This window comes from Carcharhinus amblyrhynchos, chromosome 19, assembly GCF_965287045.1.
Source record: "Carcharhinus amblyrhynchos chromosome 19, sCarAmb.v2.hapA, whole genome shotgun sequence".
In the NCBI taxonomy this organism is placed as follows: domain Eukaryota; kingdom Metazoa; phylum Chordata; class Chondrichthyes; order Carcharhiniformes; family Carcharhinidae; genus Carcharhinus; species Carcharhinus amblyrhynchos.
In genome coordinates, this window is record NC_137342.1 from 26,369,106 (window position 1) to 26,388,107 (window position 19,002).

The 19,002-nt window shown below is 39.1% G+C and overlaps 1 protein-coding gene across 3 annotated transcripts in view; it reads left to right on the forward strand.

Moving 5' to 3' along the window:
* The window catches only part of LOC145355381 (polyamine deacetylase HDAC10-like), a 40,825-nt gene that overhangs the window by 16,524 nt on the left and 5,299 nt on the right, over positions 1–19,002 (forward strand). For 2 of the 3 annotated variants that reach the window (XM_080207393.1, XM_080207395.1), the window contains 11 exons: positions 178–304; positions 2,379–2,444; positions 2,537–2,596; positions 3,050–3,139; positions 6,152–6,258; positions 8,378–8,445; positions 10,780–11,077; positions 12,443–12,530; positions 14,491–14,573; positions 15,536–15,592; positions 17,088–17,169. In XM_080207393.1, the coding sequence (XP_080063519.1) occupies positions 178–304; positions 2,379–2,444; positions 2,537–2,596; positions 3,050–3,139; positions 6,152–6,258; positions 8,378–8,445; positions 10,780–11,077; positions 12,443–12,530; positions 14,491–14,573; positions 15,536–15,592; positions 17,088–17,169 (1,126 nt within the window). The remainder of the gene's footprint in view (positions 1–177; positions 305–2,378; positions 2,445–2,536; positions 2,597–3,049; positions 3,140–6,151; positions 6,259–8,377; positions 8,446–10,779; positions 11,078–12,442; positions 12,531–14,490; positions 14,574–15,535; positions 15,593–17,087; positions 17,170–19,002) is intronic. The other variant, XM_080207394.1, reaches the window with a different exon arrangement.

Here is a 19,002-nt window from a genome sequence, read left to right on the forward strand (position 1 = left end):
GTTGGTAAGAAGTGCTAAACTGGCTCAGTCACTGGTCTGTGTGTTAGTTGACTTCACTTGGAATGCAGTAGACATGTTGCATTTATCTAGGTGTTCCAGGAGAATGGAAATTATTAATGCTTTTTTTAAAAAAAAATACAAGAGGTTTTATATTTTAATGCCTTTGGTTTCTTTTAGTGTTCTATACTTCTCATGGCATCGTTATGAATACCAGCAGTTTTGGCCAAATTTGAAGGACTCTGACTATTATGCTGTTGGAAAAGGCAAAGGTTTGGGATTCAACGTAAATCTTCCATGGAACAAGGTGTTTTTAAAAATAAAAGTTTAATTTTTGTGTTCTTAAGTAAGCATTCGGCAGCTTGATATTTCATTCAAATAGCAGTGCAGAAAGGGATCATTCTGCTTGTCATGTTTCCACTGGTGTAACTGAAGTTTTCTTCCTTATCCTCTCTTTCTGTATTGTTTCAAATTAATTCCAGTCTTGCCTAATTATAGTCAGAGCACCTTAAACAATGCCTTCATTCCCCACTGCACTGTTGCCGTAGGGATTGCTCAAGGACCTGAATTTGGAACACTGGTATTTCTCCTCTAAGTGCTGTCCCTCATAGATATCATCTGAAGGCCAACCATTCGGTTCCATACGTATACTGACAATACTCAGCTTTACCTCCCCACCACCCCTGTCCTGTCTCTATTGCCAGCTTGTTTCTTTGACATCCAAATCCTAACTTCTATTTATACATTGGAAGACTAATAATATTGTATTCAATCTCTAATAGAAACTCTACCATTGATATTTATAACCTGTCTGACCACTGTCTTGTGTTGAAACTGACTGTTCTCAACTTTGGCATCCTATTTGACCCAAAGCTGTGACCTTGTCACTTGACTATTCAAGTGTGCATCTGGGTGTTCTCCCGTCCTTCACTTGTTTCCAGAAATCCATCTCATCTAAAAACTTGCAGCCCATATTCTGACCCTCAAAGCTTGATTACCCACCACCTTGGTACTCTCTGACGTACACTGAGCACAATCCCCAAATGCCTGCAGTTCAAATCGCCACATGGCTTACCTCCTCCCTATCTGTAATATTCACCAGGTCTACCACATTTTGAAAATTCAGCAAAAACTATGGTCTTTTCTACAACCCATCGACCACCACTCCCTTCAACCCACCGTTGACAATCACATCTAGACCTCTTGACCCTAAGATCTGGAATCCCTCTCTGAACCTCTCCTCCTCTAATAGCCATTCATTTTGATCATCATTTGGATGGTGTCATTTTGTGAATGGTTGCACTTCTGTGCAGTTCCATGGAGTTTTTTCCTTCTATGTTAAGGGTGCCATATTAATTAAAGTTGTTGATATATTTCTTTTTAAATTGTTATCTCTGCTTCTGTTGCATAGCTCTCCCCTTTCACTCTTCAGGTAATAGTCTGATTCTGTATTCCCTTGTTTCCACTGATTGTGGATCTTTTTCAGATGTTCTTACCTATAATGAGGTGCACACAATTTTATGCAACGTTGCTATTGCGGCCGGCCAATATCTTATACAAATTCAATATCATTTCCTTGATCTAATGGTTAAGAAATTGGATAAGGAAAGCATGGTCATTAGTTTAATCCCACCAGAGTGTGGCAATTTGTAGGCTGTTAACAAAAAAGATTGTTACGAAAACACAACTGGTTCACTATCTTTCAAGGAAAAGTATCTGCCTGGTTCAGCTAACATGTGACTCAAGTATTACATAGCTGTTGTTCAGTCCTCTCAAAACAGTTTAGGGGTAGACAATAAATTCCTTACCCATATCATCCACATTGCAAGAGCATAATAATGAATGTGCACATTTGGCTGTATCTGCTTCCTCTTCTTTATTCAGAATCTTGCCATTAAGTATGTACTTCTCATAATTCTCTTTCAAAAACATACTAGTTCACGTTTCTCTGCATTGAACATTCCTATAACTTACCTTGTGATCTCTTCCTATCTCTGCATTCTTCCTTACACTTTTCCTACCATCCGGACAGTTTGACCTAGTGCCCTTGACAGTATAACGAAGATAGTGCCTATACCAGCAAAGCTTGGAGCAGGTACTATCATCAGCTGCTGGTTCTTCAATGTAAGTCTATCTCATTATGAGAAATTCCTCTCCTCTGGTCTTTATCTTTGTAAAAAAAAGTTGTCTTTCAGATATTGATGTCTGATCATTTTGTAATTTAAGTCTCTTCAAATTTATTTATTTATTTTTAAAACCTAATTTCGTCTAATTATTCTTGATTTCCTTTTTCCAGCTGTATTGGTGTCCTGCTCCAAGGACTTTGGATCTTTACATGCACTTCTCAATTTAATTTTTAAATAATTATTTGTTTCTGACAGATTGGAATGGAAAATGCTGACTATCTAGCAGCCTTCTTCTACATTTTGCTTCCTATGGCTTATGAGGTAATTTGTTATACACTTGACAGTGTTAATACTTAAAAATCTATTTGTTTGTATGTACTGTTAATAAATTACTTTACCTGTTGTTATTACAGTTTAATCCTGAATTGATTCTGGTGTCTGCTGGATTTGATGCTGCAATTGGAGATCCTGAGGTAGGTTATTTTTAATCAAGACTCTATATTCTCTATCATGGATAGGCAGTTTGATCACAATGAAGCTTTATGCATGTGGCCAGACTGATCAATTTTAATGTTCTTTTTTGCATTACTAGTTACTCATATATAAATCTAAGTAATAAACAATTGTCGGTGTTCTTCCTTACTAGCACTGGGCGCTACCTGTGTGAAGAAAACAGCCTGATTGAAGTCAACTGTTTTCATTTATTACCAAAGTTCCAAAGTTGGATGCAATTCAGTAGGAGTTTTTGTTTAAGATTACTGCATAATTATATGTAAACAATTTATGATAGGTGAAATAGAATTCAAAGATAACTTCTCTACAATAAAACTAGAAATGTATTTAGAAATTTTCTTTAAAAATGTCCCAGCGCTCTGGCCTTGGAGTATTTTTGGCATGATTTGATGATTTACTCTCTCATCCTCTAGGGTGAAATGTGTGCTACACCAGAGTGTTTTGCTCATTTGACTCAATTACTGATGCCACTAGCTAATGGGAAGCTCTGTGTTGTTTTGGAGGTATGTATGTAACTAAATTTTCTCTCAGGTTATGCGCATTATTATCGCAGACATCATCAAATGGCTTATAATGGAGCGTTTTGTGTGAAAATTGACTGGTGTTTATTTAGATAATTTTCACTCATTGTATGGCATACGTTAAAATCAAGTGTATGTTTTTATCTCATCTCTTTTTCGAGATGAGACAAGAACATTGCAAAGGTGCAATTTATGCATTATGTTTCACAGTTGTTTGGAACGCAATGGAAGGATTTTTCTGTCTTGGTGATGGGTGAGACTAATGTTTCATGACTAGTATTAAACTGCTCAAAGTATGTGGTTTCCTTCTGATATTACAAAAAGATTTCAGAAAAGCACAAACGTGTGTTAAGTTTTGTGCCACTTTTTTAGTTTTTTTCTCAATTCTGTGAAACTACAATTTAGTTTTCACAATAAATGTATTGCCCATCCCTAACTGCCCTTGAAGTGAACGGTTTGCTGGGCCTTTTCAAAATCAACTACATTGCTGGAGATCTATTATTCAACTGATCGTGCATTTTTTATGTTGTCAACACTTTCTATACGAGGAAGTATCAGTTTTGTTATTACAGAACACAACTCATTTTAAATTTTGATTGGATTAAAAATAGTTTATTAAATGCAATAAACTGCTATTCATTTAAAATAAGTGGGGTTCCCATTTTCCTGTGGTTCTCTGTATTGTGAAATATTACTTGTTTGGGATAATATATTGAAAGGGTTAATAATCACACAAGTTTTAAAATTGCATAAGCTGCTAAACTCAGTCACACAGAAAACTATGAGAAAACTACAAGTCATGATTAAAGCAGACCCTGCTAAGAGTCAAGGGCTGTAAAACTCCTAGTTACAAGGAAGGCCTCAGTCACACAGCATGTACACAAGGCCGCCACTGAATTATGCACAGCTGCAGCTTGTTAATATCTGCTCTAACAAGGAATAATGAACATGGGAGGACATGAAGGGTTGATATACCATTGGTTAGAAATATACTTATGATAACCATGCCTGGAAGGTAATTGATGAATCAAAAGAAATATATACTTGGTGATAATTACGTAGACGTGCACAAGTTGTAATTGGACAACTATACCCTTATGTTATAGATTATGTAATCCCAGTTGTTAGCTGTGAATGGATATGGATAACGTCTGTGACACATTTGATTTGTAAATGTTAATTAATTACTTGTAGTTGAGCCACATGGTATAACTGCCATTGTAGTTATTTGTCTGGGGAGTCTATGAGCCCCCATTGGCTGGCAGACTTCCCTACCATATCTAAATAAATACCTTGATGAGTTTTGTCTGGTCAGTTACAAGAAGTGAGGTACACTATAGTTAAATATCTGTAAATCTCCCAAAACAAACATAATAGCACCTTTTGCTGTTCAACAATGCCGCTCTATATAATCAGCAGTGGGAAGTTGCATTGTGTTTTCTTTTTTTTCCATCATCTGTGTGTAAAATACAGAGAGTAAGAATTCTGCTTGCAAGGAACCAATGTAGCAAACTTTGATGCAGAAATTCCTTGGACATCAAATCCCGTGGCTGAAATTTGCCAGTCTTGCCTGCTTCTGGAACTGTAGTGGATGAGACAGAAAATTCAACAGACTATTCAACAGACTATTCAAAGGTCCATTGAACTCGGGCGGGAATTTCCGGTCTTAGGGTGTGCAAGGCTGGAAAATCCCATTCCATGTTTTTGTCTCGCATTTGAGTCACATTTTACTGCATATTTTTATATCTTCTAAATTGGAGATTAAAAAGGATGTGATGTTACAAAATTTGCTGTTCTATTAAAATCTATATTTTACAGTATTATCTGCACACGTTACATTATGAAATCTCTCTATCTGATTACTCTTTATGAACTTTCTTTGTTCATTCAATGAAGGCTTTTTCCATACTAAATTAAACTAAACACAGTAACTGAGTATTGCTGAAGAAGACATTTTGTCAAAGCTTTTTGTCTTGCACTCATCAGGACAATTGCAAGAATACCAATGTCATGGGGAACAACAGCTTTATATTGTGTGGGAAGATAGTTGATTGATTGGCAAGTGGATTCTGGTTAAGCTGCTGGTTTAAAATTGAAATAAGAACATAAGAACATAAGAAATAGGAGCAGGAGTAGGCCATCTAGCCCTTCGAGCCTGCCCCGCCATTCAGCAAGATCATGGCTGATCTGAAGTGGCTCAGTTCCACTTTCCCGCTTTCTCCCCATAACCCTTAATCCCCTTGCCTACCAAAAACCTATCTACCCGCGTCTTAAATATATTTAGCGAGGTAGCCTCCACCACTTCAACGGGCAGAGAATTCCAGAGATTCACCACCCTTTGAGTGAAGAAGTTCCTCCTCAACTCTTTTCTAAACTGCCCCCCCCTTATCTTGAGGCTGTGCCCTCTAGTCCTGCTGTCCTTTCTGAGCGGGAAGAACCTCTCCACCTCTACCCTATCCATCCCTTTCATCATCTTATACGTCTCAATGAGATCTCCCCTCATCCTTCTAAATTCTAATGAGTACAAGCCCAGTCTATTCAGCCTCTCCTCATAGCTCAACCCCCTCAACTCCGGTATCAGCCTAGTGAACCTCATGCAGACAAATAGTGCTTGGCAGTTAACATTCAGCCACCATCAACTGATGCATTCTCCATGACAACCATCTCTAATAATCAAAGTCCACTTGCTAACCAATCAACACTTTATACTATAAGTTCTGTATACCAAATAACCATTTAAGTACAGGACCTTAATTTATATCGGAGGCTTTTTTAAACTATAGGGAAGGACTACAGGGAAATAAAACACATATGACTTGACTTTCAAAGTAGTTTATATAGCTTTTTCTATTGATGAAAATTCGATAGAGATTACTTGAATGGCTTGAAGCAGAGGTCATTGATCTTCTGAGAGAATTTCTTTTACATACATAGCTTGTCAAGTCCATATCCATTCTCCTCAAGTCCTTATAACTTTGAAGAATTTATTTTTAGGGAGGATACAATTTACGTTCCCTCTCAGAATCTGTCTGCATGACTGTTCGGGCATTGCTAGGAGATCCTGTCCCTCCATTGGTTGGTGAAATGGTACCATGCATAAGGTATTTAGTCAGTCATATTATTTTGTTTCTATTTGTGTTCAATTTTAACACATGCTGTGCATGCAGCAAAGAATGATAAATGATCGAAAGCTAATTGAATTATTGTAAACTTTTCATTTTAGGTAATCATTTTACATGAACAACTTTTTTTTGTACGCTTAATTCTATCTGGCCCTTGGCTACTATGACTTGTAAATACAACAAAATATTTTAATACAAGGAACCAAATTGCCTATGGAGAAAACTCCACACTTCATTCAAATAGGCTTTAGTTTTTGTCCTAAGGTTTTCTTCCAGTTTCTGAACAATTTTGTGATGAAGATGTACAAAGTACATTAATAATTTGGTATTAATGAAATGGAGCATTTTTATTTCTGCATATGTGATTCTGATGGAACGAATGTCACAAATGTCATATATGGTTCAAAGTTGAGTAGTAAATGAGGAATGACCCGAGAGAGTTTTGAAAAATGAGGTAGAGAACCAGCTAAAATTGCTTGATAGAGCAGATGCAGCACGGTTTCATTAAAGGGAAGTCGTGTCTGACAAATTTACTGGAGTTCTATGAGGATGTGTCTAGGGCGGTCGATAGAGGAGAGCCGGTGGATGTGGTCTTTCTGGATTTTCAGAAGGCGTTTGACAAAGTACCTCATAAGAGGTTATTGCAGAAGGTCAGGGGACTTGGAGTTGGGGGTAGGGTGTTAGCGTGGATAGAGGATTGGTTGTCAAATAGGAGGCAGAGAGTGGGGGTAAACGGGTGCTATTCGGATTGGCGGATGGTGACTAGTGGAGTGCCCCAGGGGTCGGTGCTGGGGCCTCAGCTTTTTACCATTTATATAGATGATCTGGAGGAGGGAACCGAGTGTAGGGTGTCGAAATTTGCGGATGACACCAAGATTGGGGGAACGGCAAATTGTGCGGAGGGTGTGGAGAGTCTGCAGAAGGATCTAGATAGGCTGGGCGAATGGGCCAGGAAATGGCAAATGGAATTTAATGTTGGCAAGTGTGAGGTGGTCCACTTTGGTAGGAAGAATGGTAGGAAGGACTATTACTTACGTGGCAAGAAACTGCAGCAGGCGACGGTGCGGAGGGACCTCGGGGTCCTTGTGCACGAGTCGCAAAAACCCAGCTTGCAAGTGCAGCAGGTGGTCAGGAAGGCGAATGGGATGCTGGCCTTCATAGCGAAGGGGATTGAATATAAAAGTAGGGAGGTCTTGCTGCAGCTGTATAGGGCATTGGTGAGGCCGCAGCTGGAGTACTGTGTGCAGTTTTGGGCGCCGCACCTGCGCAAAGATATTTTGGCCTTGGAGGGAGTGCAGAGGAGGTTTACTAGGCTGATACCGGAGTTGAGGGGGTTGAGCTATGAGGAGAGGCTGAATAAACTAGGCTTGTACTCGTTGGAGTTTAGAAGAATGAGGGGAGATCTCATTGAGACGTATAAGATGATGAATGGGATGGATAGGATAGAGGTGGGGAGACTCTTCCCGCTCAAAAAAGACACTAGGACTAGGGGGCACAGCCTCAAGATAAAGGGGGGGCGTTTTAGAACGGAGTTGAGGAGGAACTTCTTCACTCAAAGGGTGGTGAATCTCTGGAATTCTCTACCCGTTGAAGTGGTGGAGGCTGCCTCGCTAAATGTTTTCAAGAAGCGGGTTGATGGGTTTTTGATAAGAGAGGGGATTAAGGGTTATGGGGAGAGGGCCAGAAAGTGGAACTGTGCCACGACAGATCAGCCATGATCTTATTGAATGGCGGGGCAGGCTCGAAGGGCCAGATGGCCTACTCCTGCTCCTATTTCTTATGTTCTTAAAGAGACTGAGTGTCCCTATGAGGTTTAATAATATTTGAAAAGTGGTTGCAAATCTAACTATATTTACATTGGTTGGAATTTTCCGGTTTCTGACACCCTGCTACCACAGTCAGTGAGAACGGTGAATTTGGCACTCAGCCAAATCTCAATGCAGTACTGGAGAATCTCACTTGGAGGCCAGGTCAGAGAATTCTGACCATTGACTTCCAGTCTAACAGCCTAGTGTTCCAGTGAATTGTAGTCACCAGAGCCTTTATACTTTGTACATCAAATGTTGAATTGTACACTAAATTTGTTTTGTCCCAACAGTGCCATGGAATCTATTCAGAATGTGAGAGCTGTGCAACAGCCATACTGGAACTTTTTAAAGAATCAAGGTAATATTTTTCATAATCTTGCATAAAATTCTTGATTTAAAAGTAGATTTATTTAGGAATGTATTGAATCAAATATGCAATGACTGTTGGTCACTCTCCTGGCAAGGAGAATCACAGATGCAGAAGTAAAACTGTCCTTATTGTGCTTCAGTAAACATGCAGTAATTGCAACTGAAGGATAGCACCCATTATTGTATTTAATTTTTCCAGTTCTAGAAATCTTTAAAATCTGAAGGCTAAATTTCCTGTCTGTTTGGGAAAGAAATAGCTATAAAATCCACCCTCTGAGTGAGAATACATTGTCTTCTATGCTATTGGTACTTTCATGCCATGACCCACAGTTTTTGGGAACAGGGTTGACTCCGGGTTTCTTTGAAGTTGAGGCCTTGTATCGTACTGAGAGAAGATGATTTCCTCCCTCAATTTGCATTGGACTCAAATCTTCATTTTATTATAAATGGAATTTGCCAACTAAAGAAAAGAACTGTAAGAAAGTAAAACTTTGGAAAAATTTGTTTAGGCATGTAAAATGATCTGTATACACATTTGCATTATAGCTATAATTGTAATGTTTAATTGAATAAAGGCACATTGATTCGGAAAGGCACTTGAATTATCCAATTTGCAGTTCTATATCATGTTAATTACCTAAAGCTGTCTGAAATAACTCCGTAGAGGTTCGTTTTCCTTCACCAGACTCCCTTTTTCCCTTTCTTACAAACTTTATTCCACTCACAGAGAGTTCCTGGTACACAGTCAGAATCTGGAGCACCGGAAGACCAGATACTCCCAGTTTTATATACACGACACTCCCTTATTAGGCAGGCAATTATGCCCTCAATCAGGGAGTTCATACTCCAAGCAGCTAGCCTTATGTGCCTTGTTGAAGTCATTACATTGTCTGTACTTGATGTATTCAAATAAATAAATGTGTGGTCTTAATGACTTCTCTCATCAGAGAACAACAAAGTCATGTATCAGACACTAGTTCGGCCTCAGCTGGAGTATTGCTTCCAGCTGTGGGTACCTCTTTTGCATGCCTAACAAGTAAACAAACTCAAATTAACTAAGGGACAAATCAAAAGGGGCAGCCCCCCAAAAGGAAGGGGGAGACGGCCCGAACAAAAACCAAAGTCGAAAGGAAACTTAAAACGTTAAATCAAAAGTTGATTATCAGGGTCGATAATGCACCCCAGCCCCTGCGGTGCCCAGCAGGCATGGAAGGGAACTCATCAGGTAGTCCTTTTGACAACCCAACAAGTAAACGAACTCAAATTAACTTAGGGACAAATTAAGAGGGGCAGCCCCCCAAAAGGAAGGGGGGGATGGCCTGAACAGAAACCAAAGTCCAAAGGAAACTTAAAACATTAAATCAAAATGTGATTGTAAGGGTCTGTAACACACCCCAGCCCCTGCGGTAAACCATGCTCTAGGAATGATGTGAAGGAGTTAGAGAGTTCAGAAAATATTCACAAGAATAGTTCCAGAGTCAGGCACTTCAGTTATGAAGATAGATTGGAGAAGTTAGGACTGGTTTCCTTGGAGAAGAGAAGGCTGGGAGGAGATTTGACAGAGGTTTTTAAAATCATGTGGGATCTGGGCTAAAATGGATGTGGAGAAACTGTTCCTATTCGTGGAAGGATTGAGAATGACAGGACACATTTAAATTAATGGCAAAAGAAGCAAAAGGATACAACATTTTTTTTGCATTGATGGTTAGAGTTTGGAATGGACTGCCTGAGAGTATGGTGGAGGCAGGTTCAATCAAAGTATTCAAAAGGAAATTAGACTGTTAACTGAAATGGGAGTGTGTGCAGGGTTGCAGGGGTATGGCACTAGACGAATTGCTCATTTGGAGAGTCTGCACAGACATGATGGTTGATGAATCAAAGGGCAGCCTCCTGTGCTGTAATAAATCTGAGATTCTGTAAGACAATGAAACTTTGTGAATTTAATTTTGAAATGATCTTTCTTTAATATTTCCTATGTCTGTATTATTAATGATTCTAATGTGCTACCACTCATTACCAAGTTCCCCTCTTGTTCATCCTGAGCTGAAAATATGCCATCTTACATATTCACCCTTTAAGCACTCTCACTATCAGTATTAAAATTCACCAGTCTTCCACATGAGTTCTGTTTTTCATTCCTTCTACTATTCGCCTGCAATCTCCAGGCTTTTTAAAACCAGGCTTGGCATCAGCTAATAATTAATTTACTGACTTACCTTACTGCTATTAGAAGGTAGCAAATGTAACACTTTTTTGGTCAAGAAGAGGAGTACTTCAAGATGTGTACTATTAACCAATATTTCACTTTCCACAACCGCTTCAGACAACATGTTTATTAAGGACCCAAATGCCAAGAAACTGAACCCTGGTATTGGAGAAGATGATTTTCAATCAAGCACAGTTACAACTGCAAAAGAGAAGGAAGTGACAACAGTATCTAACGTGAACAAAGATTTTGATGAGTTTATGAATTCCCACATGAAGAAGGTTCTAGTGTTAGCTCCCCGTGTAAGAACTGCATTGGGTGGATGTGGAGAAAAGCTATCAAAGTTGGATCAGTGCCTCCAAGTAGAAGAGAAGAAAATCACCGTAGAAGAAGTTGGCATTCTCATCAGGTTTGGGTGAATTGTATAAAACTGCATTTGTGGAGGTACAGTTCATAGGTAACCTAGAGAAACTGGGAAAACAGAAATGATTATAGAAGATCGTAGAATCCTACAGTGCAGAGGTAGCCCATTCGACCCATCAAGTCTGCACTGATCACAATCCCACCCAGGCCCTATCCCCGTAAAACCATGCATTTACCCTAGCTAGCCTCTTTGACACTAAGGGGCAATTTAGCATGGCCAATCCACCTAGCCTGCACACCTTTGGAGTGTGCAAGGAAACAGGAGCACCCAGAGGAAACCCACACAGACACGGGGAAAACGTGCAAACTCCACACAGACAGTAACCCAAGCCAGGAATCGAACCTGGCTCCTGTGAGGCAGCATTCTAGCCACTGTGCTGCCCCTGCAAACTCCACACAGACAGTGACCCAAGCCGGGAATTGAAACAGGATCCCTAGCACTGTGAGGCAGCAGTTCTAAGCACTGTGCCACCATACCATGAATAAGATCTGGAAATGGAGGTACCTTCTGAGAGAGTATGGGATAATGGTTTTCTCTATGGATTTTATTCCAGCAGATTTCTAATTAAGACAATCCATAGCTGAGCTATACAAACCAGGAAGGTACTTTGGTTCAGTGCCTGATTTGTACTAAGTTTGCTGGCATTAGTGTGAAGGTTAAGGGCTTCACTTGACTTTCTGCATTCCTGGAGTAAGGACTTAAAAACTTAACCAGGATTGGCACTGATCCCTGCTGGAAATAGAATGGAGTCCCCATTGTTTTGATTCACAAGTTAAGAATGACTACTTGAGCCAGATATTGGAAAGGAAATGGTGTTCCGGTAAGAATTTCAGTGGAGGCAAAATAAAGCAACTGAGTTGATGTAATTTAGAAGTGGAAATTTTTTAAAAACACAATGAAATAGAAACTTGTTGTTTACTATTTCTGCTGATTGGAGTTGGGATGAACATAAATTGATGGAATGCATCCAAAAACAATTTAAACAGAGTTGGCTGTGAAGTTTGAACATTATCTGATAACCACAACATTTCACAAACTCAATCGTATAATCTAGGAATTGCACACCTTTAGCTTGGCATCTTTAGTTGAAAATGGATAATTATGTAAAGGAAATGATGTGAGAATGTTCAAACTAGGGGGAATAACATGTTACTAATTTCAAATACATCTAAAACATTGCTGCCTGTGCAGAGAAATTCTAACTTGGCGGAGTAATAAGTCTGAAAAACGCATCGTAGGTGGAAAAAACTCACGCAATGATATACGGGATGATGCTACTTTAAACTTCTTTCATTATATCAGCATGAGTTTGACCTTGAATGACATCTTGGAATTATTTACTTAATTTTTCCACAGTGGCAGTGACTGTGCATATCTGAAGGATGAATATCTTCTGTCCCTGGGAAAAATATTTCCACTGATTGATAAAATCATGAATCGGGAGGTAGGTGAAATTTGTGCTTTATTGTGAAGCTATGTTTCTGACTGTACAGTCACACTGTGGCAAGATAAACAATTGCAAATTATCTCACGAGAGAACAAATGATCATTTCTCATTCCATGCTTTAGGCTTTGAATATTGGTGAGTTTAACACCACCAATTCCAAATTAGGGAATGTAATTTTGTTTTAACTGTTTGCATGCATGGATGGATTAAAGAAAGCAGTGAAGGTGTGGAGTCTAAGCAAGGATTGATATCATGGGGGGAAAATTGGGAGATGGAACACTAATTTCCCTAAAGGTTTCTGCAATCCTTGAGGCCTAACTGTTGGAAAGGGGAACTGCTTATTTTCTGTACCCTTTAGTGAAAGAGCAAAACTGAACTTAATTTTGTGTCAACAGGGGACTGTACAGAATCAGAAAAGGATTGTTTTGGACTATCTGGCTTTCTTCAAGATTTGACATTATCCCATATACTGTCTTCATAATATTTAATTAAGCTTGTATTTAAATGTTAAGCTTGACTATGAAATGAAGCATTCTAGCATGCCTTTTTTAAAAAAAATTGCATTGTGCAGCAATTGCTACAAAAAAATGTCATTGTCACATTATGGAATGTTATTCCCTTCCATCTTGTAGATGTTGGATTGCACTGTGATGGTCAATCACAGTTAAGAATTACTAGGTGTGGGTCAAGGATCTGACTATCAGTCCTTGCCTCATTTACCGCAGAGGACAACTGTGGGCTGAGAAGGTAGACAAATTTGCTGGCCCCTATTTTGACAAAAGATCATCTGGACTCGAAACATCAGCGCGTGCTGCCAGATCTACTGAGATTTTCCAGCGTTTTCTGTTTTGGTTGCTGGCCTCTGTTTTCTCTGGATCTTCATCTTGACCAGATAGCTTTTCATTTCTGGTTGCTCTGTCCAATGCCTTTCCAAACAGATAGCAGTGACCTCCTGAGGCTATCAGTGACTGTCTCCCAGTAATCCCCCTATCTCACTTCCAAGTGCCATTCTAGCAGAGGAATGAATTGTCACGCAAATTTCATGAGTTTCAAAGGACAGAACCCTTTTAATTAAAATCTCTTTAAGTACCAAATTCTTAATCCCTAACAGTGGGATCCTCAGTTGTGCTTGACCTAACTAGCATTAATGAATCAAATAGAATTTACTAATTACTAGAATTTATTGTGGTGATAGGTGCTTTTCAACATCTATCTCTAAATTAACATTACTTTGAATTGTCTCTCAGAAGATTCATACCAAAAAAAATTAAAACCACCAACAAATCTGATTTTATAATTTTTATTCCTACTTTTAACTGTTCCACATCTTCTAGTTGGAAATAGTTCAATTACCCCCTCTCATTGGCTAAGGGTGGGGGTCACCTGATGTCACCCTATTCCATAACTGGAGTCATGTTGACTGAAGACAGATGTCCTATTGTCTCGCACTGGGGAGGTACACTCCACTGAGGGCAAATGACACATTCTTGCAGATGTAGGTCACTTATGTTTTCTCATCAGTAATACATCCCACTGTAATTATTCAAATCAATATATTACCAATCCAAGTCTCTCAGGTTCTAAAACCCTCAAGACCAAATGTTAATAGCACCTCCTCCCATAATGTCAGGGGAAAAAGGTGTTCTCAAACCTGGCAGACATGATGTCAAGTTGCCATGGAGTAACTCAGGTATAAATCTGTTGTTGGAATCCTTCCAGGAGTGCAAAGGTAAGTATATCCCCCAAGAGAGAGGGAACCTGCCAGGCACTGCACAGGTTTGCACTGCCAAGTTGGCATGGGTACACTTTAGTGAGTACTTTGTGTGTGTGTGTGTGTGTGTGTGTGTGTGTGTGTGTGTGCTCACCACTTCCTTTCTCGAAGCAAGTTCCAGTGAACATCTAACTGCAAAAGTGTGGCAATTATTAAAATGATTTATTAACCTTTGTTTCCTATTAGGTTAGAAATGGTATTGCGGTATCGTCTATATTGTCATCTGCTGCTTTTGCAGCACGTTACGGTACAACAGTTGGAGCAAGCAGGTATGTAAATATTAAACTGATTTTTCTTTTCTTGTTGTAAATTTTCATCTCTTGGTGCCTGCTCTCATGAATGTATACATTTCCAAGGTATCACTTAGTCTCTAGCATCTCACCCCGGTGGTAAATTTTTGCATGCCGAGCCTAATATATCTATCCTTTCTAATATATCTTTTGTGGCATTTAGACAGGTGCTTCCAACAGGGAATTTTTAATAGCAATCGGGAGCACTACCATGGTCATTCTCCCCTGCCTAACGTAGTGCCATGTGCTAACTGCAGTTCTCTGTACTACCCCTAACCCTGTCTTACCACCCTTGCTGAGATGTGCTAAATGAACTTGTCCTACAGATCGAACCTGGTTCATTGCAAAGTCATAGGTATTGGTAAAGGAGATTATGAGCTTCTGCATGGACCAGAGTTAGTAGTCTGCTAATCACGGATTTTTTGACTGGAGTTCAGAATGAAAGGAAACATGAGAAAGGTAACACTGGGAAATCTCATCTTTTTAGGTAAAAGCTCTCCATTATGGCATGTAATTGTATTTGGAATACTCCCGATGTTTTTTTGAAAATTCTTCCGGGTAAGAGGATTGAGATAAACTCTCATTCTTCGAATAAAGAAGTTGTCCTCCATTTAATTTCAATGGTCTTTCTGTTAAACTTGACTAAATAGATGATAAACTTTGACTACCTATCATTTAATGCCCTAATAGATTTCCTGATCTTTTCTTTTTAACTTATCTCATTTATCTTTGATCACAGACTTCTTGCTCTTCGTATACCCTTTCAAATAACTATGTATCATTGTTGTCTAATCGTGACAAAAGTGAATAACATATGCAAAATGTGATCTGGCTTGTTCATTGTAATCATAACATTACTTATGCTATCTACTTTATTGTTAGAACATTGAAAATGCCTTATCTATTAATGCTCTGAATTTACATTTGATTTTCCCTTTAAGAGTTTTACTTCTGCTCCTTGGTGAAGATGCTATTTCAGCTGACATTAAAGAGGATGAGTAAGTTCTCATTATCATATCCAAAGTATTACTATTTTAACACTTTTATTTAGTTTAAGGATTTATTCTCAGTCTGAGAATAAATGTTTGCTCCTTTAGGGCTTGGAAATATTTCCAAAAGCCTATTAGAGCTCCTCCCTTGAATAGCAAAGTTATACAGATAGGAAGGTTTCATCCACAGTAGTTGAATTGGCTGTTTTCGGTCAAGGTGATAATGGTAGCAGCATCACAGTAACAGTAGTAGAATTAGCTTTTAGTGCAAGTTTGGAGAGGCGAAAATAGATGAATTCTACTTATGCTGACAAGGGACAGCACAGTGTCACAGAATTAGCATTGCTGCACCTCAGTGCCAGGGACCCAGCTTTGATTCCGACCTTGGATGGCTGTCTATGTGGAGTTTGTACATTCTCCCTGAGTCTGCGTGGGTCTCCTACACTTTCCCCACACAGTCCAAAGATGTGTAGGTTAGGTGGGTTCACCATAGTAAATGCAAGGGATTACAGGGATAGGGCAGTGTGGGATCCTGGGTAAGATGCTGTTTCAGAGAGCTGCTGCTTACCTGATGGGCTGAATGGCCTATTTCTATACTGGAGGGATTCTGTGATTCTAGACAGGTTTCACAGGATAGAAATGTCATCAAATAAAGACAGGACTGGCTGTAATGATGTCATGATCAGACAGCGTGTTGATTTGTATGAATTATGGGCAGAAGGAGAGGACTGAAGGAAAGCCAGTTCTGGTCAATGGAAGCATTTCCCACCAAGACATCCTTGCCTTGAGCAGAGAGATAAAGGGAAAGTGATCTGATTTTTAAAAAGAGCACCACTAGGTGACATTCATTTAGTTGAATAATCATTCTTTCATTGCAGTTTTATACTGTTTATTTCCAAAATACCCTCTTTGCTGAAGCCCTCTGGTAGCTCAGTCTAATTACCAATTGCAATGTCTGTGCTTCAGTTGTGACAGGCTATTTGATTGTAGAAGACATGGAACAAGCTAAAGCCTGAAATCAACAGACAGGTGCTTTCAAGCAGGAGGCACTGTGTAACAATCAGGATCAAGAATTGTGGCTTATATTTCTCTTATCTATGAAGGCCAATTGTGCCCTAAACACATCTCGCATGTTCTTTGTGTAAATTAGCATTTTAATAATGGGCAATCTTTATTCTCAACAATGATCCAAGAGGACACATTAAAATATTTTGTTCCAATTTCCCAACAAAGGAAAAAGTGTTGCAAAGAAAGATCAAGGGAAGACTTGGGAATGCATGTGGTTTCTGTGAGGTTAGTTTGGAAATTGACATGTCTGCACACCTGACTGAGATATTATGGATCCAGGCCCAGTCTTCTTAAAGTGATAGATGATGAATCTTGTGAACTGAAAAGTCGTAAAAATAAAAATCCGACCTGGTAGAATTCAGCTAGTTATAATAAGTCAGTTGTTGCATTTTCAAGAAGCGCAATATTTCAACATCATTTGAAATGTATTTTCCAGAAAAATCCTTGTGGTACAGATGAGTGGCAAGCAGGATGAGAAAAAACAAAGCAAGTACTACATTCCAATTTGCTGGAAAGAGGTGTGTGTAAAAAATGGCTGTTAAAAATAATTTATCTAGGATATGTACACCAACTTGTATTTGAAAAATATGTTTTATACTTCACTAACTACTGGATAGTTTAGAATTGCCGAATGCATTTGGAAAAATCATTTACCCTAATCAGATTACTGTTCACGAATTTAAGAATAATATGTTAATACAAGGAAGACTACATGGTTCTTGCACTGAAGTATTTGTGTTCGCGTCACCAACCCATTGTAGTATGTGCAACATACATTGAAGCCTAACGTCTCCAAGATCTCACTGGGAGATCATTTCTTCGAGATTCGTAGGCTTCCTCCTGAAAAACATCCAGGAAAATGGAAGCAAATCTAGATTTGTTTCCTTGGCGAGATATGAATGTCCTCAGAAGACCCTGTAAGTTTCAAGTCCCAAACTAGACATTTGTTGAAACAGTGAATTAGTTAAAGCTATAATCTTGGCAATAATTGAGCAGACTAGAATCCTATAATCAGCAGAGATACAGCGGTACAAGGTTCTCATACATCTACAGAGAACTGGAGATGGGAGTCACTTCAGGGGGAAGAAAAGTGGGAAGGTGATGACAGATTAGATCAAAACTGTACAGAGGAACCAAGAAATTATATCCTGTCATTTTACCTGTTACCAAGTAAGTCAGAACTGGAACATTCACCGGAATTCTACCACCCCACCTGCCACGGAATCAGAGCGGGCGAGGGGTGGACAATGGAAATGTCAGCTGTCCTCGGGTGGGATTTTCCGATTTCGCTCGAGCGATACCGTAAAATCTTGCTTATTGTTTCCTTTGTGTGCTCAGATACCTCCTAAGTTATCATGTCTTGTGCAAGATAAGTGAAGCAGTTTCAGTAAAATTTGGTGGAGTGCAGCAAGGTGGCACAGTGTTTAGCACTGCTACCTCATAGCGCCAGGGACCTGGGTTTGATTCCAGTGGGTCATTGGTCTGTGCGGAGTCTGAACATTCTCCCAGTGTCTGCGTGGGTTTCCTCTGGGTGCTCCAGTTTCCTCCCGTAGTCCGAAGATGTGCTGATTAGATGCATTGGCCATGCTATATCTTCTTTCAGTGTACCCGAATAGGCGTCCAAGTATGGCAGCTGGGGGATTTTCAGAGTAATTTCATTGCAGTGTTAATGTAAGCCTACTTGTGACACAATAAATAAACTTGAACTGAGCTATTGGTTTGCTACACTCAGAACCCAAAGAAATCTCATAACTAACAATTCCTATACTATTATTTTTCCAGTGATGAAGCTTGGCAGGTAGGTTGCTTGATTGTTGCAGTCAATCAATTTCCATTTAATCACATATGCATGACTCTAAACACAGAAATCTTCAGATTATCCAAGGAATGAAAGCCCTAATGGGCAGACAATCTAACTTCATGAAAAAAATAAAGTTTTACTTTTGTATTGAAAACTGTGCCTTTACTAAATTGCCCTTTATCAATCAGACTTTTGGAATAATGCATTGCAGATGTGAAAAACAAACAATGAATAAACTTACTTTAACTTCCTTAAACAGTCAGATAATCCAAGTTGCCCAAAGTGAAAATGGAGTAATATTGTACCATTTCAGTTTCTGCTGTCATCAGCAAATGTTTTCATGGTCTTTGACATGTCATGTGAAATAAATAATATTTTTGGTACTATTGTGTGAGTTTAAGAAATTAATTGTTAATTTATCCACTGCAGAAAGAGCACCAGGAATCTTTCATTTAATCAGTGCAGAATCAGCCCAATCTTCCCTTGATCTGTACTTTGCCATCCAACAAAGGCCTGTGCTTGCATTTTAGAAGACAATTTCCAAAATTTA